Genomic DNA, 25,130 nt, shown 5'->3' with positions numbered 1-25,130 from the left:
TCCTCCATTCTTTATGTATTCCATATCATATTCTGTACTCTTTGTCAATCCCTTTTTATTACCTGTGGTGACAGCTATTTACCCTTAGGAATACTTCCATCTATAGCAGTCCCTCCAAAATACACTGTGGAGATGATTTGTGGGAGGTTAATTCTCTCAGCTTCTGCTTATCTGGAAATTGTTTAATTCCTCTTTCACATTTAAATGGAATCTTGGCGGGTAGAGTATTCTTGGTTTGAAGCACTTTGCTTCATTGCATTAAATATATCATGCCAATCCTTATGGCCTGTAAGGTTTCTTCTGAGAAGTCTGATGATAGCCTGATGGTTTTTCTTTGTATGTAATCTTATTTCTCTCTCTGGCTGATTTTCATAGCATGTGCTTATCCTTGATCTTTGCCATTTTAATTATTATATGTCTTGGTGTTGTCCTCCTTGGGTCCCAAGTGTTTGGAAATCTGTGCACCTTCATGGCCTGAGAGACTATCTCCTTCCCCAGATTTGGGAAGTTTTCACCAATTAATTCCTCAAAGACACTCTCTATCCCTTTTTCTCTCTTCTTCTTCTGGTACCCCTATAATACGAATATTGTTCCATTTGGATTGGTCACACAGTTCTCTCAGTATTCTTTCATTCCTTGAGATCCTTTTTTCTCTTTGTGCTTCAGCTTCTTTGTATTCCTCTTCCCTAATTTCTATTTCATTTATTGTCTCCTCCACCATATCTAATCTGCTTTTAATACCCTCCATGTGTTCCTCAATGACTGGATCTCTGTCCTAAATTTGATCCTGAGTTCCTGAATATTTTTCTGTACTTCCAGGAGCATGTTTCTGATTTTTATGATTTTTATTTTGAAATCTCTTCCAGGAAGATATCTTAGTTAAGTCTCATTCAATTCTTTTCTGGTGTTGAGATTTTGCTTTGAAGCAGGTTGTTTTGACCTTTCATATTTGTATGTGGCGCCCTCTAGTGCCCAGAAGCTCTACTCTCTGCAGCTGCTCAGCCCCTGGAGTGATGTCGGGGGTTACAGGGGAGCGATGTAGGTGCCTGAGGGGAGGAAAGAGCTGTTTCTTGCTTCCCGGCTGCTATGCCTGCATCCACTGCCAGAACCAGGGGCCTGAACACACAGGTGTAAGCCTCTATGCTTTGTGTTTGTAGCTGCTGTAGGTGGGGCTTTCCTCTGACTGGCCTGTCACCAGGGCAGGGTTTGCAGGTTTGCAACCCAGGTGTGGGCTGGCTGGGAGGAAGGTGCAGCAGGCTGTGTATCATGGTGGGGGGCCTTGGAGCTGCGTAGCCAGCCAGGGTGTTGGAGTGCCTGAAGATCGTGAAAGTTCCTAACCTGCTGAGCAGAGTGCACCCAGACAATTTTTACAAACCCACAGCCAACATCATACTTAAAAGCAAGAAACTGAAAACTTTTAAGATTGGGACAAGACAAGGATGCTCACTCTCCCCACTTTTATTCAACATAGTTCTGGAGGTCCTGGTCATGGCAATCAGGCAATACAAAGAAATACATGTGGTGGGGTCATGGGGAAGATAGTGTAACGCAGAGAAGAAATTAAACTGTCATTGTTTGCACATGACATTACATTGTACATAAAAATCCCTAAAGAATCCACTCTAAAATTACTAGATCTAATATCTGAATTCAGCAAATTTTCAGGATACAAAATTAATACACAGAAATCTATTGCATTCCTATACACTAATGATGAACTAGCAGAAAGAGAAATCAGAAAAACAATTCCATTCACAATTGCATCAAAAAGAATAAAATACCTAGGAATAAACCTAACCAAGGAAGTGAAGAGAACTACAAGACACTCATGAGAGAAATTAAAGAAGATACCAATAAATGGATATACATCCTGTTCTCATGGATAGGAAGAATTAATACTGTCAAAATGGCTATCCTACCTAAAGCAATCTACAGATTCAATGCAATCCCTATCAAAATACTGACAACATTCTTCAATGAACTGGAACAAATAGTTCTAAAGTTCATCTGGAATCACAAAAGACCCCAAATATCCAAGGCAATCCTGAAAAGGAAGAATAAAGCTGTGGGGATTATGCCTCCCAACTTCAAGCTCTACTACAAAGCCACAGTAATCAAGAAAATTTGGTACTGGCATGAGAACAGACCCATAGACCAATGGAACAGAGTAAAGAGCCCAGATATTAATCCAAATATATAGGGTCAATTAGTATACTATAAAAGAGCCATGTATATACAATGGGGAAATGACAGCCTCTTCAACAGGTGCTGTTGGCAAAACTGGACAGCTACATGGAAGAGAATGAAACTGGATTATTGTCTAACCCCATACACAAAAGTAAACTCAAAATGCATCAAAGACCTGAATGTAAGTCATGAAACCATAAAACTCTTAGAAGTAAACATAGGCAAAAATCTCTTGAATATAAATATGAGCAACTTTTCCCTGAACACATCTCGGGTAAGTGAAAGAAAAGCAAAAATGAACAAATGGGACTACATCAAGCTAAAAGCCTTCTGTGCAGCAAAGGACACCATCAACAGAACAAAACGGCATCCTACCATATGGGAGAATATATTTGTAAATGACTTATCCAACAAGGAGTTAACATCCAAAATATATAAAGAACTAACATACCTCAACACCCAAAAAGCAAATAACCTGATTAAAAAATGGGCAGAGGATATGAACATATAATTCTCCAAAGAAGGAATTCAGATGGCCAACCGATACATGAAAAGATGCTCCACATCATTAATTATCAGGGAAATGCAAATTGAAACCACAATGAGATATCACCTCACAACAGTTAGGATGGCCAACATCCAAAAGACTGGGAGCAACAAGTGCTGGTGAGGATGCAGAGAAAGGGGAACCCTCCTACACTGCTGGTGGGAATGTAGACTGGTTTAACCATTGCAGAATGCAATATGGAGGTTGCTCAAAAAGCTAAAAACAGAAATATCATTTGATCCAGTAGTTTCACTCCTAGGAATGTACCTGAAGAAAACAAGATCCCAGATTCAAAAAGACATATGCACCCCTATGTTTATCGCAGCAGTATTTACAATAGCCAAGATATGGAAGTAACCTAAGTGTCCATCAGTAGATGAATGGATAAAGAAGATGTGGTACATATACACAATGGAATACTGTTCAGCCATAAGAAAGAAACAAATCCTACCATTTGCAACAACATGGATGAAGCTGAAGGATATTATGCTCAGTCAAATAAGCCAGGTGAAGCAAGACAAGTACCAAATGATTTCCCTCATTTGTGGAGTATAATAATGATGCAAACTGAAGAAACAAAACAGCAGCACACTCATGAACTCCAAGAAGGGACTAATGGTTACTAAAGGGGAGGTGTGGGGAAGGGCCTATGGAGAGGGAGGGAGAAGGGGATTGAGGGGCATTATGAGTAGTTCACATGGTGTGTGTGGTGGGGTCATGGGGAAGACAGTGTAACACAGAGAAGACAAGTAGTGACTCTGTGGCATCTTACTACACTGATGGACAGTCACTGCAATGGGGTATGGGGAGGGGGACTTGATAATATGGGTGAATGTAGCAACCAAATTGTTTTTCTTGTGAAACCTTCATAGGAATGTACATCAATGATACTTTAATACAAAAAAACATGCCATAGAATTTTATCTGTATCTCAGTGATGTTCTCTGATATTTTCTCTTTCATATTAAAGAGGTCATAACCTTCTACTGAAAACAATTCTTATAGCAATAAGATAAAATATATGTTAGAGGCTTTTTAAAGAATACAAAGCATCATAAAAATGACTACTAACTACAATGAAAAATAGAACCAGGAAAAAATATGAAAATAATACACTAATGAGGGGCTGGAGCTAACACATACGTCTTAAGTATGAATTTGGGAATTCATTCCTATAGGAGAGTTTGAGGTGAAGAAACTGCCAAGTGGGATGTTTTACAGATAGAAGAATGCTTTGGAAGATGGAAACTTGAAAATTCATTAGTAGGTTAGAGGAATAAAAAGACCAGATAAGTAATAGTCATGAGATGACTAGGAAATTAGGAATATAGAATGATATAAAATAAAGGGAGAAGGATGTTAAGAAGGCAGATTGACTTTACCAAACACTAGAATTTTGAGGCAGATAACTTGGGAAAATAACTGGTTCTTCTTGACTAAAAGTCCAGGGTGATCTTTGTGGTAGCAGTTTCAACAGACTAAATTCGCTACAAATGGACCACCATGAAATAAGAAGTGACGATGTAAGTATTGCTTTATCAACAAGTTTAGCAATCATGGGAAATAAAGAGGATAATAGTTGAAGAGAGAGTATTATTAGAGACAAGTTTTCTCTTATAATTGAAAAAATTGAGAATAATTATAGATTAAGGAAAACAGCCCAATGAAGAGGAAAATAGTTAAACAGAGAAGAAAAGAGAGAGATGGGAAAGGAATGTGAAGCAGCCTTGAGTGCATAAAGGTCAACTTCATTTTACAGATCAAAGAATGAAGACAGAGAATCAGAAGCAGTTCAGCGGTCTCAAAGCAAGTATACAAAGAATGCTGAAATGATAAAGTAAAGATATTCAGCCTCGCCTTTTTCCTTAGCACCATCTTAGCTGTTCCTCAACAGAATTTCCATTAAATTATAAGCAATAAACTAAGTATTATGAATAAAAGAAATGTCAAATTGGCATTGCTTAGTGTTGATTAAAAATAAGGGTGATTTTCAAATTAATAAAGGTGCTATTTTATCTATTGATAATACCTATAGGAACAAATGTTTCTTAGGTCTTAAATATGTTTATTCTTTCATAACTGTTGGAATTTTTAAATAAAGAAATAGAGAAGTTTTCAGAGGGTCTGGAATACATGAGTTTACTACTTTAATGAAATAACATTTAATAGATAGTATCTTTAATTACAGATAGGGCCTCACTGAAAATTTATTCTGAATATAAAATAACCAGATTCTTCAGTTGTGTGTGTAAAAATGATAAAAATATAGACTTCCATTATTTTTGCTTGTGAGAATAATTTTGTTATGAATAGGATTCCACTTCTATATTTAATTAGATTTAGTTAACAGCATAATTATTATTTTTAAAGGCCTACTTTTTAAAAAATATATTCATTCTGAAAAATAAAAATGTAAAAACCTATACACATCATCTCTGCCATAACAACAAAATGAAATAAACAATGTTAAGAAATTAGAGATATTTCTTTAAATTGTTGTCATCGAACTCTCAAAACAGTATTCCTTACTCACCGGTAAATTCCAGAAGGGGAAAGGGAAAGGTGGAAAATGATTTTTTCCTTATTTATAGCATATCCAAGTAGTTCTGATTTTTTTCTTTTTGTCCTTTCTTCTTTCCTTCCTTCCCAACTTTCTTCCTTTCTTTGTTTTAAATGCCACCCATTATGTTTGTAACTGTTCATTAAACAAATCTTCTTTGAAAACTATTATATGTTTGATACTATGGTTTATGCTAGGTGTAAAAACGTTGATTAGAGAGATATGCCCCTTTTCTCAGAGTTTATAACCTGGTGGAGAACAATAGACAGGTAACAGCAAGTGATGTAGTATGGAGGATGGTAGGACAGGTAAAAAATAATGCTATGGAACCACATGAATGACATCTAACCTAGGTTTATGGGGATAGGGAAGGATTCTTAGAAAAGTGGCCTCTAGGACTTGTCCTAAAGAATGAAAAAGAGTTAGAGAGACACAGAAAAATGGAAGATAGGGAGTTGGGCAGGAATTTCCAAAGGAGAAATACTGTATACAAAGGCCCAAGTATTGCTGGAGCCAGTAGAGATAAGACATGATGCTAGGTGGATGAGCTTGTCAAGGACACTGACACTACTTCAGAAGAATGTAGACCCCATCCTGAAGGTAAGAGTTGATAATGACGGATTTTAGCAGGGGAGTGACAAGATGAGATTTTCCTTCACAATATTCACTCCACTTAAAATCCAGTAAGAAAAGAAGAAAAACAAAGCATATGTTTTTTAAGATTACAAAAAAAAAGCAGAGAACTAACCCAAAGAATTTCCAAACTTCTGCATTACCCTCTAAAACAACTCAGGCACCTGTCATGGAGACAGATATCAAACCTCTTTCACAGATTCTATTGGGCAAACCAACAATTTGTAGATAAATATGGAAATGGGATAGGGAAATATCTGAAGATTGGCTTAAATGAATCAAGTGAGGAGGACCAAGTAGAGAACTTCATAAAAATAAAGATGTAAAAATTATGCACTTCTTCACATCCCCACTATTATTCAAACTTATAAGTGATAGAATAAACTTTTGACATTTTGCACCTACAGATTTCACATTAAAATTTTAAAAGCTGTTTAAAAGTCTTTTTTTGAAAATATATTGTCATTGTGAAATTTCTGCAAGTGAAAATACTCCTGACTCAAAGAAGCAGGCTGTCTTATGATTATATACAAGTATGTAGATATAAAACATATTTGGTGCTAATTAAATGTTATAACTAGAATGAAATCTGACAGTTAATGTACTGTAGGGTTATTAAATAGATAAAAAGTAGGATTGAAAATGTCTATGTGGCCTTGCTTCACCTCATTAAATAAAATTAAATTTTTAAAAAATATCATACAATTCAACATACTCCTAAAAACAACAACAACAAAATCTCACCTTAAATGTCAGGGCGGTGTTCATACAACTGGGCACCATTATGGGTTTATTTGCTATATTCCCCACTTGACAGTCTACAGTGATGTGTTCCAAGGCCACGGGCTTTTTTCCAACCCCTTTTATTTCAAAGACATGCTCCATACCATCTACTTCATTTTGTAGAATAAGTCTGCCCTGTAACAAATCAGCCAAATTTCAGCTCCTAGGAGTTACAGTAGGATGACAAACAACCTCTGCTATTCTATTAATCTTGGATCTGATTAATAAAATAAGCTTTCAAGGAGATGATAGCCATTGACTTTTTCAGTATGTATAAATGGTTCTAATGGATGAATAAATATGAAGTTTCTATGAAAATCTCTTTATTTCTCTTTACTTTTCCTAAATGGTAGATTGTATACAGGAATTCTCATACATAGCAATTACATGTGTTTCTACATCCTCGACAATGAAATATGTCTTAAAATATTTTCTGAAGCACCAACTTCCTTAGTGAGTAAAAACAAAAGGAGTAATGATTTAACTTTGTTAAATGTGTTATGCAAAGATAATTTAGATATAAGTATTGGTGGCCAACGGCATTATGTCTTTCAGAATATTTATCCCTTAAGTTAAAAACATTTATTAATGTTTCAAGCAAAATGAACACTAATAGTTGAAATCATGGAAAATATAACTTTTCTGAAAAAATTTATCATAACTTATATACGTTAATATTATACATTGGTTTATTGACATATTAATACTGGTGGGAAAAAAATCAATGAATTCATACCATAATCTCACGTTCCCAAATAGGTTTGAATGTGAGAGGATACTGTACAGTTTCACCTGGTCCAACGTGTAAAAGAGAAGGTCCATAAAACCATTCTCCTTCTATAGTAACTTGACATTTCCATTCTTTCCTTGTTTTATTATTCTAAAGCATAAAAAAAAGGTAGAAAAATATCAGAGGGATGATGTTGATAAAGTTGAGTTACATATTCTTGGTACTTTTAATAAAATTATATATTGTATCTTTAACTGTATTTCTTAAGAATCATCATTTGAAAGTCATATTTGTTAAAAACAACAATAAAAAAGGGTAACATAAATAAGGCACAAGGATAACTACATGCCCTTTCAATGTCATAAAGGAGCATTGCCTAATAGGTTGATCCATGGATTGTTTACTAATTTAGGGAATCTTCCTTTGTTTGGCTTACTAATTACTATTAAAATGATAAAATGGTCTTAGAATTACACATTCTACTCCTAATTATGTACAATCTAACTGGTAGATTGCTTAGATGGGAGAGCTTACATAGCTCATCAGACAAATTTTTTGTGCTTTGAACAGATTTTTGTTCTATCTTTAATAATTAAACAAAAAAATAACTTCTCAGCAAGTCTAAAACAATTCAGAATTCCTCACAATTATATATTTTTCTATGTTGTGTTATTACTTTGACTAATAAGGTAGCAAAGCTACAGCCAATGATTGTTCTTAGTGCCTGTGAACCCATCTTACTCAACTGTTAAGCTCACAACTGAATTTGGAGCAGTGATCTGAGAGACCACAACTCTACTTGGTGGAGCAGTAGGCATAGCTTTTGAACAGGAATTTTAGGAAGGAGGTTAAAGAAGTTGAAGTTAATTTTTTTTTTGGTATCACTAATATACACATATGAGCAACACTGTGGTTACTAGATTTCCCCCATTATCGATTCCCCACCACACACCCCATTACAGTCACTGTCCATCAGCGTAGTAAGATGCTATAGTGGAGTTAATTTTTTAAGAAAGAGATCCAGCAGCAGTGATTAATTAGGTGAGTAAAATGATAACATTCATTTTCTGGAGCAAAACTCTTGATATCAGTATGGAGAAACAAATAGCAGCAGATAATGCGATTAGAAATTGACAATAGTTCAGTATGAAAGGTTTGGAGGACTCTGAGACAGTGGCAGTGGGAAAAAAGAAAAGTACAAAATAAAAGTTGGTACTTACTAATGGAATATTCTGGGTAAGGGCTTCAAATGCTGGTGTTTCAAATTCAAATCTGGCCTCTGGATGCTCCTCATTTACCACACCTTCAATGTAATAGAGACGCACATCATACCAGGATGTCAACAAAATTTTACAAGGGTAGCGGCCAGGTTTGACAGGAGTAAATCGTAAAGGAACTGGAACAGATCCATCTGTGGTTATCAAAATCATTTTAAATGGTTTAATCATTTTTAATGGCATTAATCCTAAAATTCATTTTAGGGTAAAGTGATATTTAATATTACTGTATTTAGTTATACTGTATCATCTGGAAGATATAGGTTATACTGAGGTAACACACACCCCTAAATCTCCGGAGCATAAAATGCAAGTTTATTAATCAATTTCAGAATATACGCTGCATAGGCCAGAGGAAGACCTGCTCCATAAATTCACTCAGAGACCCATGCTGTGAAAGGCACCACTATCCTGCAGCTGTACCATCAGGAATACCTCTCCCCCTTTGTTCACAGGTCAAGGAAAGAAGAGTGGCTAGAAGTTTGCTCAAGGGCTTTTCAGTGCTCAGTCCTAAAGTAACACACATTACATTTAATTAGCCAGAACCACATGTATCTATCTAACAGAATGGGAGCTGAGAAATGAGACAGATACTTGAAATATTTGGTCAGTATTCTTATCTGCCACATTCTATGATTTAGGGGTCAAGATGATTTGCAACTTCACTAGCAGAAACAATTTTTTCACAGATAATAACCAAGGGAAGCAGAAAGAGGCATGTCCAATTAATACTTTCGTATCACCTTATTATACCATTTACCTTAAGTTAATTGCTAATATCATTTCTTACGGTGGGCAAGCTATCTATGTCAGTCCTTTCCTTCTAAGCAACATTACTTTTTCTCTGAAGGTTCACTGTTTTCTTATACCCCATGAAATAAGAAAATAGTTATAAACAACTCTCACACCTAAAGTAGGATGCAGTATCAGAATATGATACAAATTTCACTGCTAATGCCAAAGAATTTGAGTAACAGATGAAAAACAAATAACAGAAAACATTTAGGAACCTAATTTTGTGCAAGGGAGTTCTCTGAAATCAAGAAAACATATCAAACTTATCAACCAGTGGATCAGACAAATATTAGGACATTAAGCGGCAATGATTTTAATTCACTCACATTTAACACCTCAAATGCTAAAAATGGCAAACCTGTTTTCAAATGCACTAAACTCTATATACCAAGGAAAGCAGTCACTCCCATAAGAACATCAACTAATTTAAATCATTTTTAAAAGGAATCAAGGATTTGTATGTGTTTATTATATGTTATGTTTCATATTATAAAATTATCTCATATATTATATAGCATATGTTGCATGTTGTATATTGTTATATGCTATATATTACATATTATGTATAATGTTACAGTTATCTATTATATATTAAAACACACTGACAATGGATGCATCTATGTGACATCTAACTAAAGTCCAGATTCTCAGCTGGTCTAAACAGGAAACAAAGGCTGTCAGAATGTTGTTATTTTTATTTCCTCTTATTTATAAACAAATCTAATTTTAGAATAGATTTTTTCTTGAAAAAAGGACTCCAGGCACAGTTCATCTTTTGTTGTTCATTGATCACTCTCATTCTGAGAGAAGTATATGAGTTGTGGCAAACCAGGTGAGATAATTCTTGGTTCAAAATTTGTTGCTTTACAGACACAACACTCGGCACACATGTAAAACACAACTACGCACACAGCAGACACATAGAAGCACACAATATACAGAGAGACAGTCACACAAACCCCACAGAAAAATATGCAACCCAAGCCTACGACACACAGACACACAAGAAACATAAACACTCAGAGAGACATGCAGACAACATGCAGACATACATGCTGACTGTCAGGCCAGGCCTTGGGAAGGACAAACTTTTCTGCCCTACCCCTGCTTCTCCCCTGCAGGCCCTGCTTCTCCCCTGCAGGCCCTGCTCTCCTCCCTCCAGGGCCAGGCCAGATTAAGTGTCACTGAGCCAGAGTCAAATGTCCTTTTCTGCCCCTCAGCCCCTGGCCAGTCCTGAACACACATCATGATGCATGCCCAGCTCTGTGTCCCACACTGGGGGCTCCTCAGGCCATGGGGCAGGTGTGAGAGGGGAAGACAAAAAAAAATGTTGCTTTATTAGCAGAAATAAAGAAGCCTCATTTTTCTCTTGCATGAAGAGACTGAAATGAACATATTTAGATTAGGTAATTTAAATAAAATTAAACTGCTTAGAATATAAAATTTAAGCAACTCAACAGTAATTACTATTTTCATTGAGGATAAAGAATAGCAAGCCATTTAAAAGTAAACAGTAATTGAAATGCACAAGTTCAAGTATAAAGCCTCTATCAAAAGCTTTGTTATCCACGACTTCCTTTTCCCTAAAAATATTCATTTCCTGATGATACTGAGTCTGAAAGTCAAAGCCAAGGAGATTCTTAAGTGTACATTATCCAACTCACAAAATGTTCCTGAGCAAAGACGGTGAGGAATGCACAGTGTGCCAGCCCCCTCCCTGACAAGTCCAAAAAGGAACCCATCAGAACAGTGGAATTCATGGAAAAGATGGTTCTATTTTTTAAGATAAATTGATAAAACAATATTTGTTTCTTTTCCTTAAACATCTAAAATAATTTTATTGATTCATCTCAGAACCATAAGCAGGAATATCATCATAAATTATCAACAAGAAGTTGCTTCTGGATCAGCCAGTATCCACATCTCCTTAGATGTAAAACAACAGAGGTAGAACTTATTTTTTAGAAACTTGGAAATTTTACTGGCCACATTGTGCCGCCATACCATCATTCTCTTTTAGGGATATGTATTCTCAAAGTCCTTTCCAATTCTGCACTGTACCAGATGCTGTCCAGGCCCTGCCACATCCCCTTGGCATTTAAATCCTCCCTGTAAGCCAATGGCTTTTGTGGAGAACTGTGGCTTTCTCCCTGAGCATGTGTTCTAGTCATAGGCGCTGCTCAGCTCTTCCGTGGATCAGGCCGCAAGTGACAGTTAATGCCTGCAATTGCAGTCCTCAACAAATAATGTATTAAATTAGTGGAAAAATAACCCAGCTTCTTTGCCCTTTGGTTAGAGTAACTCTGAGGTGAATTCTATACCAACTCCTGGAGATCTTCAGTGCATCTGAGCCCAAAATGCTCATAGTGGCAATGCTCATTCACACTCCCTGATGGAGGGGAGCAAAATTTGCCACTCCAAAATTTGTCTCCTTGGCATGCAGATTATTTTAGACCAATTATTTTTAAGCAGGAAACTCAGGAAAAACCTGTGACCTTCCCCATAACTGATTAAAAGAATTTAGATAGAGGACCTGCTCCAGGAAGGGGGTTATCACCATAGATAACTACAGTATAATATGAACGAGGGGTGGTAGACAGGGAGCAACTTAGCAGAGTCTGGTTGTTAAAATTCCTCCCTTGCTTCTGTGTGGCCCAGAAAACACTTCTTTACCAACAATGTTCTTTTTCATGTGCCTGTGAATTGTCTTCCTTCCTTTCGAAGTCCCAGACCTCTACTCCCTTTCTCCTTAGCTCTGGATGGCATATTAAGCCTCAATTGCCTGAGGGACTGTGGGCTTCATATTCTTATGGAGCCCATGTACATACGTAATTAAATTTGATTTGTTCCTGTTAATCTGTTGCATGTTAATTTAATTCTTAGGCTATCCAAAATGATCTTGAAGGGCGGAAGAAAAATTTTCTTCCCCAACACTGAATAAGCTTCTCTTTGCTGTCTCTTTCTTATACTCTTACCTATGGTTCCTGAGATCAGCAATCAAACTACTTCTTCTTAAGACCTGGTCTCAGGGTCAGCTGTTAGGGATCCCCAATCTACCACATACCTTAGACCCAGGGAACAGAGCTTCCTCTCCTGGGCCTTACTCTGAATCCCTTCTGGCATTGTCTCTCTGCATGAGCAAGGAGTACCTAGGCCCAATGGGACAAGCCTATATGGAAGCCCAGCCCCATCCATGTTCCAAGTGCATGGGATGCCATAACTCACAATCCAAAGAAAGTGCTTTGATCTCATTTCCAGTGCTTGTACAGGACTCTTCCCTATGTCAGTCTTCCCACTGGAAGACACCTAGAATTGAAAGGTAACTAAGAGGTGGCTATCAAGGTGAAGACATGGACCAAGAATAATTATATGGGCCAAGGTCCCCACAAATTTGCACACAAGACCCTTGACAGTACATGCTAGAGTTGAAGGAAGAGGACAGGGTGGGCACCTGGCTCAGGTCCAGCTATCCCCTGCTGTCATATTCTATTGCAAAACCGAGCAGGTCAACAATTCTAAATTAAAATCTGGTCTTCCAGGTTGGTACAAAGTTATATTTGTCAAGGTAGAATAATAAAATGTAGTCTAGTTAAAAATTTATTAGTTTGATTTACCCCTTTTAAAATTTGGATGATATATGGGCTTCCATGTGTACTTTTGAGCATCACAAATGTTAGAGACAATCTGGACCTGTCCCTTCCATCCCTACTGTACTCAAATGTAGCTCACCTGGGGCCTTTTCTTTATAGGTAACCCTGGTAACTACAGCAGTTGCCAGGGTTCTGTAATTAAATATAACCAAATAGATCTAAATTTATCAAATTACAGTTACAAAAGACAATAAAGGGAAGAAAGAGAATCTCTCTAATGAATACTTAATTTACACTTAATCTAAATCAATTAAAAAATTAGTATCTAATTTTACTTTAATACACACTTTAATACTTAATGTTATAACATTACCTACCTGAAGGAGTCAGTGTCTACAGTTTTTGAAATAACCCATAAAAATGTGCTATGTTCAGATCCTAGAATAAGTCATGGTTGGGACAGTAAGTCAATAATACTGTTTTGGTCAGCTATCCCTGAAAAACAAACTACCCCAAAATGTAGTGGTTTAAAGAAACAATCATTTATTTGTTCATGATTCTATGGCCTGTCCTCATTTGGGAAAGCTTATTTGCTTCATGTGGTACTAGCTGATCTCTCTCATGAACTGGGCCCTCAACTGGGAATTCTGTCCAAGAGTTTTCTAATCTTCTGAGATAAGCCCAGTGTTTTTTATAGAGTACAGAAGAATTACCAGTAGCAAAAGAATGGGAGCCCTAATGTACAAGTGGTTATCACATACCTGCTTCCTTCCCATTTCTTAATAATCCATTGGCCAAAGGAAGTCACATGGCCAGGACTAGGCCCACAAGGAAAGGGAGACTATATAAAACATGTACCCAGGCAGATGTGTTCCACTTGGGATTTTACTGAAACAATCTACCATGTCTTACTATAAAGGAAGGTATGAGTATAAAACTGGTGAGGTGAAAGAGGAACTCAACTGAGAGTAAAATCTTGTTTTCTAGTTTTAGTTCCTCATTCACATTGTATGACCTTGGGCAAACAACTTAAAGGTTTTCTTGAGAACTCAAATTCTTAACCTGTTTCAATTAAGGGGTGAGATTTGATCAGTAGCTTTCAAACACTTTATTTTTTGGCTTGAGGGTACTGTGCCTGAACATTACCTAAGACAGAATCTCAGTTATATAAAACAAGTAACGTATAGCTGATTTGGTTGAAGTAGAATGAGAAGCTAGAACCTCCCATTCACTTCCACAGCCCCACTATAGACAAGCCTAAGCATTTGAGCAGAATTCTAGGGCTCTATGGAATACAATTTCATTAAATGATCAGTTAGGTTTTTCCTTCTGCCTTAACATTCTGTGGTTATATGAAAGTACCTCAGAAATGTGGAAGAGACTAATTATTTGTTATAAATTAATTTATGAGTAATTATATTTTCAGATAATTTTTTGGCTTACTTGCTAATCCCACTTTCATCTATGCTTGGAAAGTTTTAATGTAGACACTTTTTCTATTATACAACAGACCAAATCACATGCCAGTTAGAATTTTACCCATTTTAGTTACTTTATTACATTCTTATTGGCACATGAGCAACTGCCTCACAAATGTTCTGGCGAGTGAGATATAACAATTGCTCATTAGTGAGTTTCCTCATTTCATATAAAAAAGTGAAGTGTGTCACAGACTTCATATAAAAAAAGAAATAATTCCACAATTACAAATTGAAGAGTGTGCTTGATTTATTTTGTAAAATGTTTTCATTAGAAGAAGTGTAGTTCAATATCATACCCTTAGGAAAAACCACTTTCTGAACTAGTTTGGCTGCTTAAATTGTCAAATTTGTTATACTATTCAACAAAATGGTAATTTAAAATGATACAGACCCACACTAGTTATTGACAAAATTCAATTTTGAAATATTGGTTAAAATGGGTTTTATCATTTCAAAAGGGGCTGAACTACTTTTGCTTTTCTATCACCAGAAAGATTTAAAATAATATATAATTTAATGGTGAAAGGAGAGAGAGAGAAAGAGATAGGGAAGGGAGAAAGGAAAAAAGGAGAAGAAAGGTAGAAGGAGAGAGGGTAGTAGGAGTCAAGGAAGGAAAAAGAAAGTTTGGGGGATGCGAAGAGAATGGCAAGTCACCTTTCTTCTTTAACCGATTCCAAATGGCTGAGACTTGCCCAGTGCCAAGACAAGGGCTGGACTTGTCTTCCTGGGAAGTCTGTAAGGATCTGCAACCAGAAAAGACTCATGTGCAGTTCCTTGTCAGATTTTGCTGAAAGGCAGTACGTGCACATCTTCCCGAGTACTCTAAAGCACAGGAAAAATCTTAGAGAGAGATATAAAGTGTTGTAGTAAGTAAATGGCAAAAATTGCTTATTATTTCCAGTAGAGCCAAGGTAGGCTTAATAGGTATAGAAAAACCTAATCTTATTGTATTGGTCAAGTCTAGTAGGGCCTTACTAATGTTCTGTCTGCTTGATCTATCAATTATTGAGAGAAGTATAATAAAGTCTCCCACTCTAATTGTGGATTTATTCATTTCTCCTTCCATATAGGTCAATTTTTGCTTTATATATTTTGAGATTATGTAGTTAGGTGGAAATAACTTCGGAATTTTTTTCAACATTGGACGACCTCTTTTTAAATTAATACATTTATTTGCCTTACAGTCTGCTTATTCTAATATTAATATATTTATGCTAGCTATTTTTTTTATTAAAGTTTCATTGATATACAATCTTATGAAGGTTTCAAATGAACAACACTGTGGTTTCAACACTCACCCATATTACCAAGTTCCCACCCCCACCCTATTGCAGTCACTGTCTGTCAGCGTAGTAAGATGCTACAGAGTCATAACTTGTCTTCTCCGTGTTGGACTGCCTTTCCCGTGCCCTACCTATATTGTGACTGCGAATTATAGTTTATGCTACTTTTTGATTAGTCAATACCTGGTGTAGGCTTTTGGATTTCTTACCAGGTAAACTTTGTAAACAACATAAAACTCCGTTTCACTTTCTACTGTGAAAATATTAACCTTTATAATTTAATTTGTTTATCATGATAATTGATATGTTTGTGTTGAACATCTCACTTGGTCCCTCTGTTTACCACATCCTTTCTTCTGTCCTTCTCTGTTCTTGTAGTCTATGGACTCATTAAATTTTCTTTCCTTACTCTTATGCCTCCACTGGTTCAGAAATCATATATTCTTATCTCTGTACTTTTTGGTTGTGCCAAATTTTCAACATTAACACTTTACAAAAAATGTCTCAAAATAGTTCAACCCTGTTCCCCCAAAATGCAAGAAGCTTACATGTCAATAATGGCAATACCCCTGCCCTTTATAAAGTTATTGTTTAGTAATTGAGTTTACTTTGTTTTTAGAACACCTGAATTATTCCTTATTATTTCCATAGCCATTGTTCCTTGAGATATAGCCACATTTACTGATTATTTTAATAAATACTGCTATTGGATTCCAGTTCTTTCTTTTGAACTCAATTTCCTTTAACCACAAGTAGATCTTCCATTTGTTCTTTTAGCAAATACCTGTGACTTTAAAACTGTCACAATTTAATTGCTGCATTAAAAATATTTTTATTTCATCTTTACTCTTGTTTGATAGTTAGTGGAATTTAAAATTCTAGGCTGACAATTAATATGCTTCAGCTATATAATTCCATTGTCTTCTGGTTCCTATTGTTACAGTTGGGGATTCTGCCTTCAGTATAATATTTTCCCTTTGAAAATAACATGTCTTTTTCTCTTGCTGCTTTTCAGAATTTCTTTTGTCTTTGCCATTCTATTATTTCACCATAACCTATTTAAGTGTGGATTTAGGAGTCACTCTTTCATCTTCTTGAATTTAAAACATTACTTCTGCCTTTTCTTTTCTTGTTTGCTCCTACAAAAATGAGAGGGTTACCTTTCCTAGGTGGTCACTTGTACCATTCCCCTTTCATTTGCAGGGACCTCTAGATCTAAATGAGAAGGTAACTCAATGCACACCCTTGGCCAATTTCCTATATTAAAGAAGCATCCATCTATTAGATGTAGGGAGGATATGGTCTTACATCCACTGGCAGTTTTCAAATAATCTAAGGGAAAATTTACATCTTAGAAAATTTTGTTGTCTTCCTGTGAATGGATAAACTCGAATCTCACCAATTAACAGGCACTATGAATCACTTGGACTTTTCCCATCTCTGCCCAAACCACCAGATCTCCATGCTGGCTTCAGTACATCCTTGACGGAAGGATACTGTTTCACATTTTCCCTACAGTTACAGTTATTTTAAGTCCTAGGGGTTTGTTTTTTCAAGAGGGATTCTTAACAAATACGTAGTTAAAATGGAGGGCCACTTGGAGAGTATTTCACATGTATTTATTCATTTGAAAAATATTTTAAAACAACTACTATGTGCCAGGAGGTACACAATGAGAAGGCAGCTTCCTAGTTTTCTGGTAGGTGCAGATAATACATTTCTGAGAAGAAGGCAGATCATGGGACTAGTCCGTTTCCTCTTTATCCCTAAATTATGTTTTAATTGAGCATGAACACGTAGAGGCTATTAAATGTGCTTTTCAATCAGGCCACATCAGCTCCGTAATTACTGGGAATTCCTCACAGGACTTCTATAAATGGGTGGCTGTTATCTTTCCTTTCCATTGCCATTGAATTTTTGAATTTCTGTATGTCTTCATGTCATTTAATGGAAAATTAGTAGAGAGCCTATCATGGAGGTGTAGCTTGCCAGCATTTTAACTAGGAAGTTGTCTTTTTCTTATAATGTTTTAAGAAGACAAAATTTCCAAAAGAAAAGAACCAAAGTAAGATTTCACTTTCTAATTAACCCCTCCGTGGGGAAGGAAGCAAGGGATTACTGAGAGCAAATTAACTTTGTCTTTTGCATTTTCAGTTCTGAATACCATAATGTTCTCTAACTGTGTTGTATTAAAAGTCAACTCTGTTTTGAACAGAGTTGAGTTTTAAGTTCTTGGAGATTGATTTACTGGTGTGCAAATTAGTTTGAATGAGCTATCAGCAAGCCAATAAGCAGCATGCACTCCAAGACTTAAACTAGGCAAAAAGGCTTATACAATCTCTATTAAATGCCTCCTAAATGTATCACTGCATAGCATATGTTCACTACCAAAGATGCAATAGAAATAAGATACTGTTTAAAAGTAATGTATGTATCACTGCATAGCATATGTTCACTACCAAAGAGGCAATAGAAAAAGACACTGTTTAAAAGTTCACAGTTTTTAAATTTTGCTTGCAGGGTCTATCTCTAAAGATATAAAACAATAAAAGGCAAAATGGACATTTCTCAAACTGAAAATATATTAAAACCATAAGGATAATGAATATACATAGTCTTGGATATTACAATTATGTTGACTTGGTTATAGCAAATTATTTGACTTATATTTTCTTTGATAGTATAGGACACAGGCATGTCTCGTTATTTCACAGCACAAGTGGAGAAAGAAGAATCTGGAGCTTGTGACAACCCCAGTGTTAGGACTGGACACATACTGGCACGAATGAGCTGTAAACTCTGATTATGGGGGGACAGGTGTGGGAGAGCAGCCAGGTGAGAAAGGAAAATTAGTCAAACAATAGTTACGATTGGAATTTTCTAAAGCAGAAAAGGAAATTATAATAAAGGACCCAAAAGAAAGGGGAACTAGGTCAAGTTGATGTCAGAGGCCACTTCCACAGTCAAGAAAGACCCAGGATCCCAAGTTCAGGGGCAAGATTCTTGTATGAAGGGCCTTTGGCTGTCCAGAACAAGGGTGGATGGCAGACATAGTGTCCTAGTACCCAGGGAGGGAGTCTGGTAGCAGCAAGCTTGGATTTTAAGAAATAAAGTAGAAACCTGTGCCTGGGTACTAGAACACACAGAACTGGAACAGAAGGGGATGCAGCACAAGGATGGGGGCACACAAATGACGAGTCAGGGCTGCCAGATTTACTATCAGAATAGTACTCATGAGATCGCACGGATGACAAAAACTGGTAGTCAGCACAAAATTCCTTCCTCTCTCACACAGATTGCTGGGAGAGGGGTGCTTTCTTTTCATCTAGCTTTTCAAAAGTGACATCTGTTGAGCAACCTGTTGCATCTGTTCCTGGGAGTTAGTAGTGGACACTGAGGTAGCCACTAATGCATTATGCACTGCTTTGCTTCTCATTCTTCCCTCGTTGCTCTTTTTTCTCTCATCGCCCTGAGTTTTTGCACCTCCCAATTAAAGCATCAGTACTCGATTCTTGCCTCAAGCTCTATTTTCTAGAAGACTCAAACTAAGACAATTACTAACTTAATAATGTGCCGTGTGACTATTTACGCATAGCACAATGGAAACAGCAATAGCAAAGACTTACTGTAGACTTGAGTGCTTATTCCAGAGACTTGATGTGATCCCTTAGATGGCCTCCCAAAGGGACTTAAGTTTCTGGGGTCTATCTATCTACACTTATAATGGAGATGTAAAGTAGTGTCATTCCACTGAGCAGCAAGTGGTTTCCCAACTCTAATATGTGGATTAACTACAACAGTAATCTGGAAGGGAACTTTTGAATTACAGGTTCTCAGACCTCTTCAAACCTGGGAAGGATTCCGGGCCTGGAATCTGTATTTTGTAGGAGGTACCCAGGGGCCACTGACATAAAGCCAGGGTTGGTAAACCCTGTATTGTGGCAAGAGCAGAGGCTGTGGAGTCTGCATTTCTCAAATCACTTTTATTTGTAAGTGTCAGAAACCCAAATAAAGCTAGCAGGAGCCACAGAGGTAATGTAGTGACTCAGTAACTTGCATGTACAGAGGGAATGACCACCTTTACAATGATAGCACCTAGAGATGCACCTGAAATCATGAAATGTCCTCTCTCTCTCTCTCTCTCTCTCTCTCTCTCTCTCTCTCTCTCTTTCTCTCTCTCTCTTTCTCTTGGTGCTTTGACGTTGCTTTCTGCTTTGCTGACTCATTCTTGGAGACTCTCTCCACTTACCCCAACTTTTTATATTCTACCAGCTTAGCAAACCTGGCAGGAAAAGAAGCCATCCCTTTCCCAAAATTCCAGTGAAAGTCCCAAGTCTGACTCTCTCTGAGTCAACTGTGGTCAACTCAAACCCTGAAACAATTTCTGTAACTAGGTAAATTATGTGCCCAGTTGCTGCCACTTCCAACAGTCTATAAGCTTCCTGAGAACAATAACTTAGTCTGTTTTTTAATCATTTGAATCGTTTGAAAACAAATCTAAGTGAATGAATGAAACCCTTTTTAATCTTCAATGAAATATAATGAAGCTACTAACAAAAATAAGTTTTAAAAAGTAACGAAACACGAAGAATGGAAGAGTACAAATATTATAATTAAACTGCATTATTTAGGACAAATAAGTAAATGAAATGCAACACAGCTTAAATATGTATATATAAATTATTAATTCATTTTTATATATGCAATAACATGCAGTAGGCCCAGAAAAGTCAATCCAAGCTATCCATCATCCACATAAATTCTTTTCTAACTTTTCCAGTATGCATTTCCAGTTCTTTCTCTTCATATTACTAGCCAGTCAGAATCACACAGCTCAATATTCTGGTAAAGATTTATATATTGTTGTATAATAGCCATCTCAAAAATCACATTGTTAATTCCCAGTCAAAAATCTCTTTTTTGAGAAACACCATGGTTGATGGCTGGGCATAAAATGAGAAGAAAAACATGATGTTTCTAAGTGAACATTCTCAGCAGCTCAATCCTTTGCCCTCCACAGAGGCTGAGGCCACATTATAAGGGCACATGACCCAATTTTCTGATTCAGCCAAGGAATCTGTGAGCAGTGACACAAGAGCCCTATGAACTGAGGACAATAATGGGGTCGATAGGCCTGAGCCTTGCACCCAGAAGTGTGATTAGGGAAGGGAGCAGGGGACTCAGGTACTGCCCATGAACATATTCTCCAAAGCTAGTGCCAATCAATAACTCAGATTAGGATAAAAAGCATTACAGAAAGCAGTGTAATCAATCAAACATAAATATCAATGGTGAGACTTTGAAATCTGTAGGTAAGGTGTGCCACGTGCTGCTTGCCCACCAGCCACTGAAACTAACATCACTCCTCTTTTCACTCCCTCACCAGACCCCCCCTTTCCTCACATTACCCCAGTTATGCTTCTGCATGAAACAAGGTGGTTAGGCAGCCTTCCAGATCTCAGAGATGGTCAGGAAACACCTCTTTGGGGAAAGACAGGACTATTATTTCCTTCCACAAGAACTATCATCACAGTGTCTGATACTTCACTTATTAAAACACAAAAGACAAAGGTCAAAGTGTTTTGAGCATAAAAGACATATAAAAATTCTCTAAGAGTCTATGTCTAATAGTAAAATAAAGAAACTTACTAAATGCAAGAATGGTAAATAATCAGTCATAATGCTGAAAAGAAGCCGAATTCAAATGCCTTCATTATGTTTCATTATACCTATGTCTAGTATTACAATGGAATGTGCCACTAGGTTCCACTCATTGCATTCAATGAGCACTACAATTGCCCACAAACTTAGAAACAAAATTCTGTTTCAGACACTCTTTTCCTACTCACTTTATTTTATACTCTTTACCAATAAATTAATTATATAGCAGTGACTAACAAAATCAGATATTCTAAATTATGTAAGTACAATTAACTTAATTACTGATTTCTAAATTTCACTAAAGTTCGGTGCATGAAGTTTAATATACCTTAATTGAAATCACTTATGAACTCCCAAGCATAAAAATATAAAGTGGTTTCATAAAATAAAATTTTACCTTACTTTTGTTTTTCTGAAATATAAGAGGGACTATTATACCAGAATCTTCAAGTACTGTAAGAAAAATTGATCTAATGGGGAAGAAGACCATGTAGTTATTTCCAAACAGATAGTGCATGGGTAGAAACAATTGATTTAAAATATAAATGGCTGAAGAGTTATGAACAGAGCTGATAATTACATACATTTAACATGCCAATCTAGTCTCTTGGTAGATCATTTGAAATTGAAAACCAGAGGCTGAATCCTTTTTATTTAAACAATATTACTGAAGTCAAAATTTCAGTTAAGTTCTCATGTGGCTAGTCAAATTTCTTAATGCCACAACCACTTTCACTTAATCTAACTGGTTAGTTATCCAACAAAGTAATACCCTGAGCGACAACATGGAATGAAAGAATAAGTCGATGAGGAGTGGGAACCAACACTGGAAATGCCATTCAAAGCATGTGCCCCAAGGATGGTAAACACCAGGGACAACTTTTCACATTCCTGAAAGACAAGGAAATTCTCTATTGTGTTCACTGCTATATCTCTGGTGCCTAAACACTGTCTGCACACAGTAAACCCTCAATAAATGTTTGTTAAATAAAGTATTCCATCGTCTAGTACCATTGTTCAAAAGGCTGAAGACTCATGGTCATGTGAATTATGTCACTAACTACTTGATTCTAGTTAAACTGTTTAAGCTCTCTGTGTTTCATTTTCCTCATCTATAAAATGTTGAGGTTGGAGTAAATCAGTGGCTTTCACTGCATTCATCAGAACACCAGCCTTAGGAGAATCTGCTTCCTGAGTCACACTGGGGATACAATAGGAGGTGGTGGAAGAGTAAGTAGACAGATCATCTTCTCTAGTTTTGAACAGAGACGATTTAGATTTATCTGATTTATATATTGGGTGCCTCATAATATATCAACCTGCCCCCCCAAACATCTATTATTGTTATTAACAATCATTAACAACCTATTATTGTTAACATCCTTATGCAATCAATGGGTCAAGAAAAAACCTGGCAAAACTGGAAAATACTTTAAAGAAAATGAAAATAAAACATATAAGAACATGTGATGTAGCTAAAGCAGTGCTTAAGGGACATTTATAGCTATAAATGCTTGTAACAAAAAAGAAGAAAGGTCTGAAATCAGTAACCGAAACTTCCACTTTAAGACACTGGAAAAAGAACAGTCTAAGCTTAAAGAAAGTAGAATAAAGAAAAAAATTATAGAGATTTAAAGAAAAAATCAATAAAATGAAGAGAAAACAATGGAGTAAATTCCTAACATTCAAAGTTAATTCTTTGAAAAGATAAAAAGAAAGGACAATGGGTGGAGCCAAGATGGCGGTGTGAGTAGAGCAGCAGAAATCTCCTCCCAAAACCACATATATTTATGAAAATATAACAAAAACAACTCTTCCTAGAATAGAGACCAGAGGACACAGGACAACATCCAGACCACATCCACACCTGCGAGAACCCAGCGCCTCGCGAAGGGGGTAAGATACAAGAGGCGGCCCGGCGGGACCTGAGCATCCCTCCCCCCAGCTCATGGGGGGTGGAGAGGAGTTGGAGTGGGGAGGGAGAGGGAGCCCAGGACTGCTGAACACTCAGCCCCAGCCATCCGCACAATAGAGCAGACACAGTGCATGCGGGGGGTCCTGGATACAAGGGAAACAGGACAGCAAGACCTGTGAGCGAGTCCCTGAGGCCGGCAACCGGGGACAAAGAAAAGCGAGCAGCTTTTTTTTTTCCGCGAGTGCTTTTTGGAAGTCTTAAAGGGACAGGGAAACCAAAACCGGATGGAAACGTCCTGGGACACTTAGTACAGCAGAAGGGAATCTGGGGATCTCAGGGCACTCTAACCCCCTGGGCAGCAGGGAGCACGGAGGCCCCTCACAGAGATAAATAGCCTCCCGGCCATACCCCCTCCAACGCGGCCCCACCAATTTGGAGCAGCAGCCCGAGGCAATGCACACCCACAGCAACAGTGGAGATAAGCTCCATAGTAGCTGAGCAAGAATCAGAAGCCCTTTCTGCATGCAGCTGCCCAGCACAAGCCACTAGAGGTCGCTATTCTCCCAGGAAAGGAAGGGAACAAACCAACAAGAAGGGAATTTCTTCCAGCCATCACTCGTGGCAGCTCTGCCAACTATCTCTATCACCATGAAAAGGCAAAATTACAGGCAAAGATCACAGAGACAACACCAGAGAAGGAGACAGACCTAACCAGTTTTCCTGAAAAAGAATTCAAAATAAAAATCATAAACATGCTGACAGAGATGCAGAGAAATATACAAGAGATAAGGGATGCAGTCCGGAGGGAGATTACAGACTCCTGGAAAGAGATTACAGAAATGAAACAAACTCTGGAAGGATTTATGAGCAGAATGGATAAGATGCAAGAGGCCATTGATGGAATAGAAAGCAGGGAACAGGAACGCATAGAAGCTGACATAGAGAGAGATAAAAGGATCTCCAGGAATGAAACAATATTAAGAGAACTGTGTGACAAATCAAAAAGGAACAATATCTGTATTATAGAGGTACCAGAAGAAGAAGAGAGAGAAAAAGGGATAGAAAGTGTCTTTGAAGAAATAATTGCTGAAAACTTCCCCAAACTGGGGGAGGAAATAATCGAACAGACCATGGAAATACACAGAACTCCCAACAGAAAGGACCCAAGGAGGACAACACCTAGACACATAATAATTAAAATGGCAAAGATCAAGGAAAAGGAAAGAGTTTTAAAGGCAGCTAGAGAGAAAAAGGTCACCTATAAAGGAAAACCCATCAGGCTATCATCAGACTTCTCGACAGAAACCTTACAGGCCAGAAGAGAATGGCATGATATATTTAATGCAATGAAACAGAAGGGCCCTGAACCAAGGCTACTGTATCCAGCACGGTTATCATTTAAATATGATGGAGGGATTAAACAATTCCCAGACAAACAAAAGTTGAGGGAATTTGCCTCCCACAAACCACCTCTACAGGGTATGTTAGAGGGACTGTTCTAGACGGGAGCACTCCTAAAACTAAACAGATGTCACCAGAGAAAATAAAATCACAGCAAAGAAAGCAGACCAACCAAATACTAACTAAAGGCAAAAAAATAAAATCAACTACCCACTAAAAGCAGTTAAAGGAAACATGAAAGAGCACAGAATAAAACAACCAACATATAAAGAATGGAGGAGGAGGAA

The 25,130-nt window shown here is 37.1% G+C and overlaps 1 protein-coding gene across 1 annotated transcript in view; it reads right to left on the bottom strand.

Annotated features, from left to right (window-relative positions):
- Positions 1 to 25,130, bottom strand: part of CFAP47 (cilia and flagella associated protein 47) — a 489,967-nt gene that overhangs the window by 166,697 nt on the left and 298,140 nt on the right. Inside the window, exons 47-49 of the mRNA XM_073227718.1 lie at positions 8,661 to 8,851; positions 7,447 to 7,590; positions 6,672 to 6,845 (exon numbers count right to left, since the gene is read on the bottom strand). Coding sequence (XP_073083819.1) covers positions 6,672 to 6,845; positions 7,447 to 7,590; positions 8,661 to 8,851 — 509 coding nt within the window. The remainder of the gene's footprint in view (positions 1 to 6,671; positions 6,846 to 7,446; positions 7,591 to 8,660; positions 8,852 to 25,130) is intronic.

The sequence above is a fragment of the Manis javanica genome, chromosome X, assembly GCF_040802235.1.
Source record: "Manis javanica isolate MJ-LG chromosome X, MJ_LKY, whole genome shotgun sequence".
NCBI classification, from domain to species: domain Eukaryota; kingdom Metazoa; phylum Chordata; class Mammalia; order Pholidota; family Manidae; genus Manis; species Manis javanica.
The sequence above is the reverse complement of the archived record's forward strand: the minus strand, read 5'-3'. Positions and strand labels throughout refer to the sequence as shown.